The 15,399-nt window shown below is 41.2% G+C and overlaps 1 protein-coding gene across 1 annotated transcript in view; it reads right to left on the bottom strand.

The window, feature by feature from the left end:
- The window catches only part of SYCP3 (synaptonemal complex protein 3), a 1,370,872-nt gene that overhangs the window by 722,498 nt on the left and 632,975 nt on the right, over positions 1–15,399 (bottom strand). Inside the window, exon 5 of the mRNA XM_086919156.1 lies at positions 3,312–3,393. Within this exon, the coding sequence (XP_086775282.1) occupies positions 3,312–3,393 (82 nt within the window). The remainder of the gene's footprint in view (positions 1–3,311; positions 3,394–15,399) is intronic.

Consider the following 15,399-nt stretch of genomic DNA (forward strand, 5'->3'; position numbering starts at 1 on the left):
TTGCGAATCGCAAAATTGAGAATACCTTCCCATTCATTCCTATGGGCCTCCTGACCCATAGAAATGAATGGGAAAGTATTCCTTAATTGCGATTCGCTATTTGCTAATCGCAATTAAGGAATACTAAGAATTCGCTAAAAAAAGCGAATTTGTACATACATACCAAATTTGCGAGTCTGAAATAGCGATTTCTTAAAAATCGCTATTTCAGAATCGCAAATCGGTACCTTCATACATATGGCCCCTAGTGAGGTAATAAGTGGCAAAGAACACACTATAGCCTTTACTTCGAGGGGGCTAACAGATTCAGAAAAAAGTAAAATACTATTGAGAGTGAAGTTTTGGCAAGTGTGTAGGCTTTGGAAAAACTGAAGAGCTATGTATGGGGGACATTTTTTGAAATAGTAACAGATCATAAACCACTATTATTTATGTTTGACAGTTGTGGCAGAGGAACGGCAACTGCTTCTTCAAGGTTGATCATGTTAATGTCTAAATTACAGGAGTATACTTTTGTAGTTAGACATATTTCTGGATGATCGAATAAAAGGGCCAATTGTAATCTAGATCACCAATTGAAGATTTGGATGAACATATTCATATGTCTGATCAGGAGTGTGTTGTGTCAGTGGTTAATGCCATTGATTGTTGTGAGAGGTCAATTGCTAATAATGAATGAATGGAAGCTGTGAAAAAGGATGTTATTTTGAATCAGATTAAAGAGTATGTGGTGAATGGACGGCCACCAATCAGGAATTTGAATACAATAAAAGGTTACAAACAAGTTGCTGATGAATTGGCCAATGAAGCTCATGAGACATGCTGTATTTGTACCTCCTTGCATACTAACGGAAAATTTATGAAAATAGCTCATGAAGGACACCCAGGATCAACAGCTACCAAAAGACAGTTGAGGAAGCATTACTGGTGGCCAGGTATGGACTCAATTATATAAGTATTGATAGATGTTTTGAGTGTGAGATCAGACAAACATTGAAAGCACTTAGTTGCTCTCCCAGTTGGACTATGGCTGAAATTAAGAACTGATTTTGCGGGTCGTTTAAGTTCTTTAATTGAGCATATGAGCTACACAAGTGGGCGCCAAGATGCTCCTTGGAGCGATAGTTGCGCGGTATAAATAAATCCTTACATTACATTACATTACATTACATATGCGTTTGATAGTATTAACTGATTACTACTCGAAAAGGGTACACTATGAGTTTAGCTCTGGTATAATGACAGATATTTTTATTGATTGTTCACGAATAATTTTTTTAATTGAAGGTGTTCCACGTATTTTAGTATCCCAAAATGGTTCTCAACTGACCTGAAAAAATGGGGGATTTTCAACACAAATATGGGACACAGGAAAAAACACCCTTCTATAAGCCTTCTAATGGTCTGGTGGAAGGGTTAATATATTTCTGAAGGGAAGTACTCAAATGGCCTTAGCACCCAATTTATCTGTCAAATTCCTTTTGAGACAAAAGATTGCTAGTTATAGAAATACCCCACATTTGGTCACGGGGTTTTCCCCTTTTTTTTGATGAGAGGAAGAGAAGAGTGTACATTATTAACACCAAAGATGACAAGGTGTAAAAAACAAAATAGTGTGAATGATATTGTGGACAGTAATCTGTAGAATGAAGATTAAATTGACAAAAAAACAACTGAAAGATAAAGTATACTATGCTAAAATACACAGAACAAAACCTAAACAAAATTTAGTAGAAGGATGGGTTTTGGTTAGAAAACCTAGTAAAGTTCAAAAAGGGGATCCAAAACAGGTTACGAGAGCACCAGAAATTGGAGTTTTAGTGAAAGATAAGGGATGGTGGAAATAGAGTGCACTAGTAGTGCTTAAACAAGGTCAATAATGTTTTTTCATAACAAACAAAAAGAAGCTTGTCGTAATGATTTTTATGATTAAACAATGGTAATAAAAACATAGCAGATGCACGAGAAAATATTGGTGCAAGAAATTAATTTATTGAAGACACTTCTGATACATTTGAAAATGAAAATATTTTTTATTCATTTGATATTGACATACACACAGGCACAAATAAGCAGACAGAGTTTTAATGATGATAAGAATGGTGAATTACCAAATTAAATTGTAAACACCTATTTACAAAGAAGGAGCAATGTATACTTATTGGTTCTGAAAGTTTTATTATTATTACATGATAATTTATTTTCACAAACGAAAGAAGGCATTGTATTGGCGATAAATGTATGTCATAAAGGGGTTTGGAATGTAGGTGGGGGTATTTATAGTGTGCTGTAGAATGGCTAGGTGACAAGTGGAGTCGCGTCTACTGTTTGATGAATTCCTCTTTTGGGCCTAATAATATTTATATGATGTACATAAAACAGTAATATTTAAATATCCTACGGAGTTCCAGTGTTTTTAAACACTACAGGGTAGGTTGGGGAGACGTGGGTGTTAAATGCAGAGGCAATGGAAAAATGTGATTCTGCAGCCGTATATACTCTACATAATAATGGATTTACGACTGCTGCCACATAGTTCACCATCTGCAGCATAATTTGCAACAGTTCAAAAATAATTGTTTTTGATTGATACTTCTAAATGCAGATTCCTCACCTTGTAAATCATCCCAGCCACCAGACTGGATCTGACAATAGCTCCTGTGTGCCCAAAGGTGTACCCATCGGCCTCCATCAATACTCCATTCTGCGTCTAGAAATAACATGGAGTTGCATGTAGCCTCCACTTTTACGCACTGACCTCAGGTTTTTAATTTCCAATACTCGTCACTGATCTTTAGCTCGACACCTACCCGATCTACGCTCTTTAGCAATGATTTTTAAACCTGTACTAAAACTCTTGGCAGTGTTCAATGGCACCCTCGAACTGAAATGTGATAGGTTTGAAACACCATATCGCACGTGACAGAAGTCAATATTAGGCACAGGTCGCCAAATTGTCTGCCTATGGTGCCAAGGTAACCAAACAGGACACCACATCCTGTAACAAAGGCTCCCTGATGCATCCTAAAGCCATCAAGGAGCAGGAAGCCAAGCACAAAAATCACCTGATCCCGGTCACCTGGTCAATCCAAACCCAGATTGCTCTAGGAAAAGACGTAGGCTGGGACAAATCGGAAAAGAATGATGGTAAAATTAAGGGAGGGTTTTAATGTCCACTCTATTTTAAAAGTGGTGTTCATGCCAAGGAACAATTATATTTACAAAAAAATATAGGTTCATATTTATACGTCTTTCCTTGTTAATTAATCATCCAGCTAATAAAAACCATTAAAAAAAATTAGATCCATTACCCCATTTCATCTTCTACTGCTCCAAGGCCAGTCATTAAAGCAGGTCTTTTCTTCCCATGTTTATCAACAATTGGGGTCTCTCCTAAAGAAAACAAAAATAGAGAAAACTGGATATACATTCTGTGTTCATTTAAAATAGTAAACAGTATTTATTAACAACAGCAATAAACACAAGGTGTACAGTATTTTCACAAGTCAAGGCACAATATTTTCGATGTGTTTACTTTTTGTTTTCACTAAAGCTATAAGGAAGCTGCTAGCGTACGAGAAGCGGCAGAGGGAGTATGATGAGACATTTATGAATTTTATATGACTATACAGACCATACACTCGGCTAACTGAAAACAGTAGTTGGCTACATTTACCTGTCTCAAGGTTTTATCAAAGAATCTTTAAAAAATACTAGTAATTTATTACCTAGACACATTTTAAGTCTTTAGTTAAATTTGTCCTATTTGTTGTGTAAACATATATTGTATGACTAATGAACTAAAGGCCAGACAGGCAAATGTGTTTAATAAAAGTAAACTAGATTTCTCTGTATTAAAAAAGAAAAGTATGACATACTTGTAGGGGTCTTTCCCTGTAATATAATAACACACAAAGCAATTTCTGTGTGTCAGTGAGCAGGGTGCCTACTGTAAAATCTGGTTTGAGTGTGAAGAAGCAGTATCTTAAGGCCAACTGCACCTGTGTGACTACCTACAGCAACATTTCTAACTCTGTAAGTCGTTGCATTGGTAAACACTGGCAAATCCTGACGAGTAATGGTAGAAATTGGCAGAAACCATTATTCTCATACAAAAAAGAAAGGAGTTTGCAAGATGCTCTGGTACACACCCGCCCAAGAATTAACCAACCTAAACATGATGCCACTGTTTTGAATGCCTGGGGTTTGCCTTCTATAACTGGCCATTTCCCCTGCGGGGGATGTAGTGTGTGTCACTTAACATCGTCTACAAAAACACTACAACTAGAAGAGGGTAAGACATGGCACTTACGATGTCACACAAATTGTAATTCAAGTAACGTCATCTACTTGATTACATGCCCCTGCGGACTTAGATACGTAGGGATGACCACCAGAAAAATTAAAACACGAATAGGAGAACATCGTAGTAATATTCGTTGTGGCAGAAATACCACAAAGATGACTACCCATTTTCTTGAGCAAGGCCATTGCCCGAATGATGTTAAATGGGTAATAATTGAACAGTTGAGTTCTATTGATGAGGGTACACTGTATGAAAAGGAGCAGCGATGGATATACCGTCTATCTACTCACAAACATGGCCTGAACGATGATATCCCATGGGGATCAATCATGCGTAGATAGACGCTCTATCCACCCTAATAATCTATTTTCTCTGTCTCCATTGCTCTGTGGCCGTCCCAGCTCATGAATACAGAAATAAGAACTTATGTATCCCGTGTGATGTATGTAAAAGTTTGGATTATGCACAAACTGACCCAATAATAATATATGAAATACATCTTCCTCTATGGGCTTAACACAAAACCCTTTTGTTTTGTACTTTTTTGCACAATTGGAGTAACCGATCACATTCGGCCTCCAATCGCTGTGTTTCTTGAGGTATTTCTCTCATAGGTTTTTTCTTTCTGCAAGTATTGCTCTGAATCGCGTCTGTAAATAAACGGGCGCCTTTAAGAGTGTGACGCGATCACGTCAGACACGTGACCGGCAGCACCGCCTCAGACGCATTACGCGTCTTCTGTGTTCATATCACCCACGGCTCCACTACCGCGTTTGTCTATACGGGCGGCGGATGTGGCCGCGTGTAGGTGTTCTAGCGGGGAGCCGTTTGGAGATAAGTAAGTCTCGCTCTAGACCATACGAGAGTTCAAGATGTTACAACCAGCGGTATTGAGAACATTTACTAATTTTTTTCCGTTGTGTTTCACGTTAGAGCCCAAACGTGAAGATTTCCTCCTGCCGCTAATGCCCATGGGGATCATAATCTTAAGACATCATGTAAGTGTCCGGCTGGTTTTTTCCCTTTTGGAGTCCACTGCGCTCTGTATGCTTCTTGCAAAGGTGTTTTTTGGAGTAATTATTTCTAGTTTTCAAACCACTTCTCGGTTTTATTGAGCACTGTTTCTAGGCAATCATTTACTCAACGTAGGTATTTAATGCTCAATGGACAATGAAAAGATGTTGTCGGAAATATTGAATGAATAACAGATTTATCACCAGCATGTTCTTTTTCAAATTACAAAAAGGATAATCTCCTTCATTTTATATATAATTTGATCCTAATATTTGTGTGCACATGATTAGAGTCTACTAGGGTAGATGCAAACATTTTTCAAGGGTTCGTAATTTGGACACTTTTGTGTTTTCTATTTACCCTTACAGATTCTTATCGTTCCTCCTATAACAAGGAGTTAATTGAAATTGGGGAAGACTATCCTAAAAGGAGCTTCAACAACTGCAGGTCGTATTGTTCCGTGAAACTACTCCCTGGGTCTGAGCACTTTAGCGTGCTACGATCAGTGAGTGGTACTAGATTGTATCCTTGGTCCTGACGAATGCTGAGCGAATTTTGCTCAATAAGCAGAAACATGTTGACCGTATTTTATTAATTTTTCTTCTCTCACTTCATTAATGGGACTAATTGGTTCAAACTTGCACAACCTTTCAGTAGTCCTGAAAAATAATCACGTTTTTCAAAACACTGGTTTTAACAGAGTTAGAGCTACCCTCTTATTAAAATAATTTTGAGGAGTAGTCCATACTCTTTTTAACTCACTTTCACTTTCCTAGCAACTAAGGAGGACCCAATGAAGACAACTGGCTACCAGTGTTTCACTGGGGCCTGAGGGTCCTTTTAGCTAGATCTCTGAACACGTGCACTCTATTTTTCCTACTGAAAATAACAGTCTCTTTTGAAAGTTCAGTAACACTTTAAACAGAATTTTGCTTGCCTACTCTGTCTGATGTGTGTACTAACACTCTCCTGTTGTTTGATATATAACTGCACTAAGTGCCTTTCAGCGAAGGAATGGCTAACAATCACTACAGAGTGTGGACCCTGACTGGATTCATCTGAGCAGAAACTGAAGGAGAAGGTAATGATTGCTGCGTGAACACAATCTCAACACAAGATCAGTAGTGAAAATTCATTATTGCACAATGCTGGCACAGTAAGAGCAGCAGGTGCTTGTGCCTCAGACCGGCCTTTTCAGTAACCGCCTCCACCCCCACATTCTACATCACATTCAACCCGCGTGCCCCCGCATGCTCCCATGTCTAAAGGAGAAGATATGTTACCACACATCCCCCTCTTTTATATATAACAAATAATAAACTACATTTGGTTCAATAATGAAAATATTGAAGATAAGGAAGGAAATAATAAGTGATATAGATACAGCAATAATAATTCTAATAAGTAAGTTTCATTTGCATATAGTACAAAACTCTAAATTCTAAAATGTGTTCAGTAACACATCCTCCTCTGTTAATACAAAAAAACTATTTAAAAAAAAGTGGATGATGCATGTAAATAACAAACTTATTCACAAACATAATCTTCCAATATAGTAGGTTTCTTCACAACTCTCCCCAACCTACCCAGTCTACGATCTGACTCAGCTCTGCAAACCTCAGGAGCCAAGGTACCTGCTGAAACATCCATGCTTCCTCTCTCTTCATCCGTGATGTTATCCCGTATTATGTCCTTCTCCTCCTCTTCCAGCCACCAATCCCACCCAGTCCGAACTTTTCTTTCATCATGAACAACAGTATTATCACACACCGACAAAGCACTAAAATGACGAACCTTACCGTTGCTCAACAAAGCAGCAATTTACTCTCCTGGTGCAGGGCATCCACCCAATGTTGTCCTTCGTGAAAGCAGTCCTCCCTCTCATTAATTCGAAGGGACCATGCCCTGTAGAAGAACATGGTGCTAACCAGAATGCCCATATGTTGTGAAATAACTCAGTTACCCATTCCAAACCATTACATTTGGCTAACTGTATAGCTCCCTTCATCACTCGGTTAAAACATTCAACAGCTCCCTTTCCAGCCGGATGATAAAGAGAAGTGGTATTATGTTTTACTCCATTGAATTTCAAAAACTTCTCAAATGCTTCAGCCACAAGTTATGCTCCTTTTTCAGCAATCACTAATTTGGGCAAACCTTCCCTTTGGAATATCGCCTCCAAGAACTTTACTATAGCACTTGCATTGATCTGTTGAACCACCTCAACTTCTGGCCACGTTGAAAAATTGTTCACAGGAAAGACAATATATTTCTGCACTGGTCCTGTAAAGTCCACATCTAACTTTTCCCAGGGCATCTCTGGTGCACTAATGGGACATAAAAGTGGTCTTAAGGTAACTGTACTCTTTAAGCATTCTCGTACTGCATGCACTCCTGGACTTTCCTTTCAATGGAGAGTTTCAAACCCGGCCACCAATACAACTCCTTCAAGTGATTTTTTTTTCTCTTTTTTTTGAGTTTTGGTAATACCAAAATGTCCCTCATGATACAAATCCCTAATTCTACTTCTCAGACTTTCAGGTGGTACAATTCCATTTCTTAAAAATGTACCATCTTCCACAGACAATTCGCGCCTGAGTTCCCAAAACATCTTCGATCCAGAAGGGATATTATTTTTCGTGGGCCAACCTCCAGTAATCCAAGTCTCAACATTGGGTAATTCTTGATCTTCTTCCTATGCCAGACTCCATTCTTGTGATGGAATAACCATTATTCCCTCATTCAAAAAAGCCACACTGAATTGATCAAAATCCTCCTCCTGTATCTCTGTAACAGGAAGAGGCAGCCTACTAAAAAAATCTGCCACTTTATTTCACACACCAGGCATATACTGGACAGTGTACTTAAAATCCAGAAGCTTGACACATGTTTCCATTATGGGTGAGACATTATACAACCCCTTGGTAGACAACACCTTGGTAAGGGGCTTGTAGACAACACCTTGGTAAGGGGCTTGTGATCACTCCCAAGCAAAATATGACTTCCCTAAATAAATGGCCTGTAGTGCTCTAACCCCCACATGCATGCTACTGCCTCCTGCTCAATTACTAAGTATCTCTCTTTGGTAGCTGTAAGTGAGCGTGTGCCAAAAACTACAATGCATTCCTTTCTCTGGGTCAGAACTGCACCAATACTTTTTCCACTCGCATCAGTTGTGACAATGGATTTCAAAGCCGTATCAAATCCCTGCAGAGGTATAGCTGTGCACATTTTGTTCTTGATAGATTTGAATTCTTCTTGGCATTCATTTGACTATTCAAATTTACATTTGTTCCTTAAAAGTTGCCTTATATTATAAGTCTTGCTAGAAACATTTTCTACAAATTTAGAATAAAACTCGACTAAGCCTACAAAAGGCTCTCACATCATCTTTGCTACCCGGCACTGGTGACTTGGGTTTGATACCTTCCACTGACACTTCATGAACTAAATATGTCCCCTTTTGTTGTGCAAACGTACATTTTTTATATTCTGCAGTGAGTCGTTTATCTTTCAAAACATTCATCACTTTTTTGAGGGTTGCATCATGAACTTTTTAGTTTTACCCATCACCAGCATGTCATCCTGAAAAAACAACATTTTGCTCAACCTTAAATAATTCAAAGAAGATGCGTTGAAACATCGCGGTAGTGGATGCTAACCCAAACGGTACTCTTCTGAATCTAAAATACCCAAAAGGAGTTACAAATGTAGTCAGGCTTCTACTATTTCCGCGTAAAGGGAATTGGCGGTCTGCTGCAGTGAGGTCTATTGTTGTAAACCACCTTACGACCTTTGTAGCCAAAAGCATCTCCCTTATTTTTGGCAATGGGATTTGAGCCACAATGATACTCCTGTTAAGGTCCCTTCAGTCTACACATAACCTGAGTTTCCTGTTGGCCTTCCTAGCTATTGCTAAGGGAAAAACCTACTGCGCTGCTTCTACTTTCTCAATAACACCTTCCATACATAACCCATCCAACTTACTCTTGACTTCACCCCTCATAATCTAAAGGAATGCTCCTTACTTTGTGCACTGATGGCACTGCAACCTTTTTTTGTACAATCTTGTGTTTGAAGCCTTTCAACTCATAAATAGCTCCTGTGAACACTCCGGGGTACATTTTGAGAATTTCATGTTCTAATTCACCTTGTTGTACAACCATAACTTGTTCAGGATTGTTCGGTTCTAAAATAAACCACAACTCTCCTTGATCACCCCAACCAAGAACGGATGGTCCTGTCACAGCTACAAATAGTTTGCATGTAGCCTCTCTACCTTTGAATGCAAAATTCAAAACATTCACTCCTAACATCTTAATGTTCTCCACGATGAACGTTTTGGGACAAACCTCAGTGGACTCCAATACATTCCCTAAAACAGGAATAAACTTCTCTTTCCAAATCTTCTCATTATCAATTGTATAGGGTGAACCTGAATCGGCAGTAACTGTGATCAGAACACCCCATAACAATGTCACATTTGGGCTTTTTCCTACATTGTTCTCCCACACTGGAAACTCCATTGTCTATATTCTTAATACGCACATTTACATCAATATCAGAAGACTCATTAGAATCCGTAGAGGAATCTTGTGTAAGGAGGTTCACATACTGTGTGTACCCTTTCTTGCAGCTGCACATTTTTTTTAAAATGACCTACCAGCCCACAACCTGAACATTTTTGGTACTTGGCAGGGCACTTCTTATCATTAGCTAAAAGCCCCTTGTTTCCACATCTAAAACACCTTTTGAATTTGCCCTTCATCTGCACTTTAGCTATCACTCCTTTATCGATTTCATCACATACTTTTTCTCCTTTCTGTGTAACAGCCCTGGCATATCTACCCATTAGTTCTGCTTTCTTTCCCACATTTATCACATCCTGTAGGGAAGATTCTCCTTAGTCCAAAGTTTATCTTGAATGTTGGTATTTGAGCAACACATCGATTTGGTTCCTTATGAACTCATCATGTAGGATTTCAAATATACATGTTAGGTCCATGTTTTTTAAAGCAGCTATGTAATCCTCCACCGACTCTTTATCTTGCTTCCTTCGAAACCATGCGTATCCATCAACTGATACACATACAGTGGGATTGAAGTACCTGTCTCGGTTCTCAAGCGCACGTTCATACACATTCCCTTGGTCTTCCTGTCTAACTTTCTTTTGTATGCAGTTGTACATTTTCAACCCACCGGCTCCCAAGCAATGTAGCAATACTTTCTTCATTTTAACCAGTGTTAATTCTTCATCATAAGAAAAGGTGGACATATAGTTTGCAAAAGTCCTTTCCACTCATTCCATTTTAATACAGGCTGTGCTTTGCCAGCAAAAAATGTTTGCGGTGGAGACAAATTCCAAATATTGCCAGAAGCCATGCTATATAATAAGGCAAGTGTATAGTATAAAGTAAGAAAACCAAGGCGTGAATGAGTTCAACGTAATTACTAGCATATCCAAACGGCGCACTTGTAGCTGTATTTTAATGTAATATCGACAGCCTGTCTAACCCTGGTAACTTTTGTTACTGTAAAGGAAGACTTGAAACTTGGTTACAAATATCTATTTTACTTCTCAAAGGTATGCCTGTCGCTGTATAAACAATAACTGACAGGCATGGTTAAAGCGTGCCCATCGCTGTTACTGCCTAATGAGGCGTTGGCTTTAATTGAGAGTATTCCGATACGGTTCCCAAAATATAGCCGCTATGCATGGCCCCAGCATGCTTTAAGGCGATGACGTGAGTAATCAGCTCAGCGCTGAATCAGGAACTGCCACAGCCACTCGAGCCATTAGCACCTCCAGCTCACGCATTAACTTGAGCGGTTTACGCTTCGCCTCGATTGTTCCTTGCCTCGCCTTTAGCGGTGCCTGCTATGCGCACTCTTTCCCTCACGCCGACTGGACAAACAGCTGCTGCATGTATTAGGTAAATTTTCTTATTTTTAAATGTTTACCGCTCAGATACGAGGACTTGATCCAACTTTTCTTCCGTAAGCACCACGAAGGTTCACTTGATTCAGTTTCAATGACCTTCTTCTCCATATGCATGGTTACACCATGCCAGCTTAGTCCTCCTCGTCACCATTCTCGTGAACAAGATTTCCACACAAGATGAGCAGTGAAAGTATGTTATTGTACAATGCTGGCACGGTAAGAGCAGCAGGTGTTTGTGCCTCTGACCGGCCTTCCCAGTAACTGGCTCAAACTCCCACGTCATGCAACCCTCAAATTCTATATCACATTCTACCCGCGTGCTCCCATGTCTAAAGGAGAAGATATGTGTGGTGACAAAGCAGTTTCAGCAAGGTGCTAGTAATAACCAAATGGATTTGGGCAATTTTGGTTTTGCTGTTGGTATGAATTCTGGAGTGAATCCTGATGTGCAGGGTTTGATTGTGCAGAGAAGTGGTGTTCAGAGTGCATAAGGTGTTCCTCAACGCAAAGTTAGTGGTTTTGGGACTGGCTCAAATGGAACTGATGCAAACATTAACTTGTTGAAAAAGACTAATCCTTATCATTATTGTGGGTGTCCTTGGTCATTAGAAACAGGAAAGTACATCGAAGCCGTATGAGATTCAGAATTACTTTGCTTCCCAAATGCAGCAGAGTGCAACTCAGTTAGCACAGAATGGACTGTGACTTCTTCAGTCAATAGTCTCAGCTCAACTGGCCTTGTCCAAAATATAAAGAATCAAAAATCTGTCTGTAGCTCCAGTCATGCAGCACGACTGAAACAAAATGCATGTTATACAGCAAAATCCTATATTGATTGATGGTAACTTTTCACAATTTTCAGCAGATATGACTAATGTTTTCAAAATTATGGTGTCAGGGGGAGGGGGCATGCATGCTTGGTGCAGTCCTAGATGTAGACAAGATTGGGCAGAGTCATGAGGGTTTCATGCATCCCAACATCTCCACTTGTTTCTATTAGTGATTCGTTTGTACTAGACTACTCCAAAAGTCTGACTGATCCTGTGTGTTCTATTGCTCATTAGGTGAATCTACCAACACGCTTACCAAAGGATGGACTGCATGTTCGAAAGTCAAGCCTGGAGCCCTTACGAAGCATTTGTCACCCCGAGTGGGATGGGTATGCTCAGACATGAGTCCCATGCTCTCCACACCACTGGAGTCAAGCTATCCTGGCTGAAGACGGCTGATAGCCAGAAACCGGTCTTAGGATGCTTGATTCCGGTCCAGGAAAGACATGGCTTGGCGGTTCGGGCTGGACTGTTCCCATGAGGCACAGGGTCAAGCCTGATTTGCATATGGCCATGTCTGAACTGGGGTGGTGTGGAGTGCAAAAATACGATGGATTTAGGCCCAGATCTCTGTACTGGGGTGAATGTATGACATTGTTCTGCATTCTGTCCATCAACTGTTATTTTTGCATTTGCCATTACGAAGTTATACTTGTGACAAACGCTGCTGTCAAATGTGGAGGTTTGCCAGAGTGGATTCACGTCTCTCACACAAAAGAGTGAATACTGTGTATGAAGAAATGGTGACAACAACCGCTGATTCAGAGTGTCAAGCTTGTGTTCACTGTGTGAATCCAGAGGGGGGGTGTTGATATTGAAATCCAAGATCAAAATCAAGAACAACAAGATCAAATAGAAGATCAACAAGCAGAAACTCAATCAAAGAGTGAAGCTGGAAATTCTCGAGATTCCCGGGGAAAGTGGTGTGCTGTGGAAGATGAGAATCAGACTATTTCAAATGTTATGTTATGTTATGTTATGCTATTATATTTTATTGAGCGCGAACAGCTGCCCCAGCAACGAGGCGTCCCGGCGCTGAACCATAACAGAAACCTGAAGGGTAGGGGGAGGAAGAAGAAGGACTAGGGGAGATTATGATGGGGAGAATAGAAGAGTTTTAATCGCCTTGCGAAAGGCCAACAGGTTGGTCATGGAGCGAATGTGGGGAGGCAGGGAATTCCAAAGCTTTGCCTCCAAAACTCTGAAAGAACGCCACCTATTCTGCTTAGTCTTATGCGGGGGGTTACTACCAGATGTTGACCTGAGGAGCGTAGGGCACGCTGGGGGGTGTAAGGCTCTAGGAGTGGACGTAAGAGTCCAGGACAGTCAGTTTTAAGATTTTTTAAAAACAGTAGTGAGAGCCTTGAATTGAACTCGGGCTTCAATACGCAGCCAGTGTAGTTTCTGGATGGTATTTCTGGCAGAGCACCTACAACGGCCCTGGCAGCAGAGTTTTGTATCCGTTGTAGCCGCGCCATCTCAGCTTTGTTGATGCCTAGGAATGGAACATTGGCGTAGTCCAGTCGAGCCAGGATGGTAGACTGGACTATCAGTTGGCGCGTATAGTGGTAAAAAAAGCCAAGAATCGGATGAAGTCTCCTCAGCAGGCCCACGCAGGTAGCAGCCAGTTTCTTGGTGTGGGTCTGGAAGTTAAGAGAGGCGTCCACCCAGACACCTAGGGTTTTCACCACGTTTTTGGGGGGGGGGGGGGGATGGGGCCCAATACGGATGGCCACCAGTGCTCAGTCCAATAGTCGGGATTTTTTCCTAGGAGCAACACCTCTGTTTTACCAGCGTTCAGCTGTAGGCAGTTGTGTGACATCCAGCGTGCGACTGCCTCTAATCCGTTCTTGAATTTCGCAGCTGAGATCGAGGGGTCTTCAGTTAGGGAGATAACCAGCTGGGTGTCGTCGGCGTACGACACCAGCGTAAGGTCCCATTCTTTTGCTATTTCAGCGAGAGGCTGGACATAAAGATTGAATAGGGACGGGATGAGCGCCGATCCCTGCGGGACACCTTGCTCTATGGGGTGAGACTGGGAGATAAATGGGGGGGCTGAGACCCGGAAGGATCTGTCCGTCAGGAAAGACCGGAACCACTCAAGGGCAAGGTCTCTGATACCTATGGCTTTGAGGCGTTTTAGCAGAAGAGAGTGGGAGACCGTATCAAAGGCTGCGCTGAGGTCGAGTAAAATCAGCGCAGCACTTTGACCTGCGTCCAGGATGTTCCGTAGGTGTTCAGTAGTGGTCAGCAGGCCGGATTCGGTACTGAATCCTGGCCTGAAACCGTTCTGTGAGGGGTCTAGGATTTGATTTTGCGGCATGTAGTTGGCTAGAACCTTGTTCGCGTGGGCTTCTGCCAGTTTTGAAGCCCATGGAAGCAACGAAATTGGTCTGAAATTTTCTGGTTTTGATGGGTCTAGGGTAGGCTTTTTAATGATTGGAGAGACCCAAGCCTGCTTCCAACATGTGGGAACAACCGCCGAGGAGAATGATAGGTTGAGTAGGGTAGTCAAAGGTGGGAGGAAGAACTCAAGGGATTCTAGGAATTTGGCGGGTCTCATGGCGTCCGTAGGAGAACCAGATTTAACTTTAGTGCATAGCTTAGCAAGCTCGTCATGGGTTATGCTGGGGATGAGTGACAAACTGGGATTGTCCGGCACAGGCTTATGTGGTTTGGAGGTTTCCAGTGGGTCCTGAGGAAAGGTGGTGTAGATTTTCTTTACTTTTTTGGTAAAGAAAGTGGCAAGTTCGTCACATTGTTGTGAGGAGGTAATACATGGAGCTGGATTAGAGCTATCTTTGAGTTTTTGTACAAGTTTAAAAATAGTTTTTGAGGGGTTAGTACTAGAGCTGATTTCTTCCGCATAAAAGGAAGCACGGGTGGTACGAACCGCCTTGTGGTACGACCTCAGTTTTAACAGATAAGCGGCTTTATCTGTCTCCTTATATTCTTTCCTCCACTGGCGTTCAGCTCTTTTGCAGTCTTTCTGCATGGTTAGAAGATTCTCATTGTACCATGGGTTGGATGGGGTACTACGAGTTTTGGTCCACTTTGCTGGAATTAGGGAATCAAGTCCTGAGTTGATCCATTCTTGAAAGGCCGCATAGGCTGAATTAATGTCTCCGTTTGTGGGGTTGAGGTGGAAGTTGCCTAGTTTGTTAGTAAGATCACTAGGTGCCAGTTTAAGCCAAGGCCTCTTGTAGCGGGAACTGGAGGTGTTTTTCATAATCGAGTCTCTGACCTTCAGGGAGAATTTAATAAGAGAGTGGTCAGTCCAGCCCATGGGTTTGGGGCAGTCGGCCGTG

This window comes from Lissotriton vulgaris, chromosome 1_1, assembly GCF_964263255.1.
Source record: "Lissotriton vulgaris chromosome 1_1, aLisVul1.2, whole genome shotgun sequence".
Classification (NCBI taxonomy): domain Eukaryota; kingdom Metazoa; phylum Chordata; class Amphibia; order Caudata; family Salamandridae; genus Lissotriton; species Lissotriton vulgaris.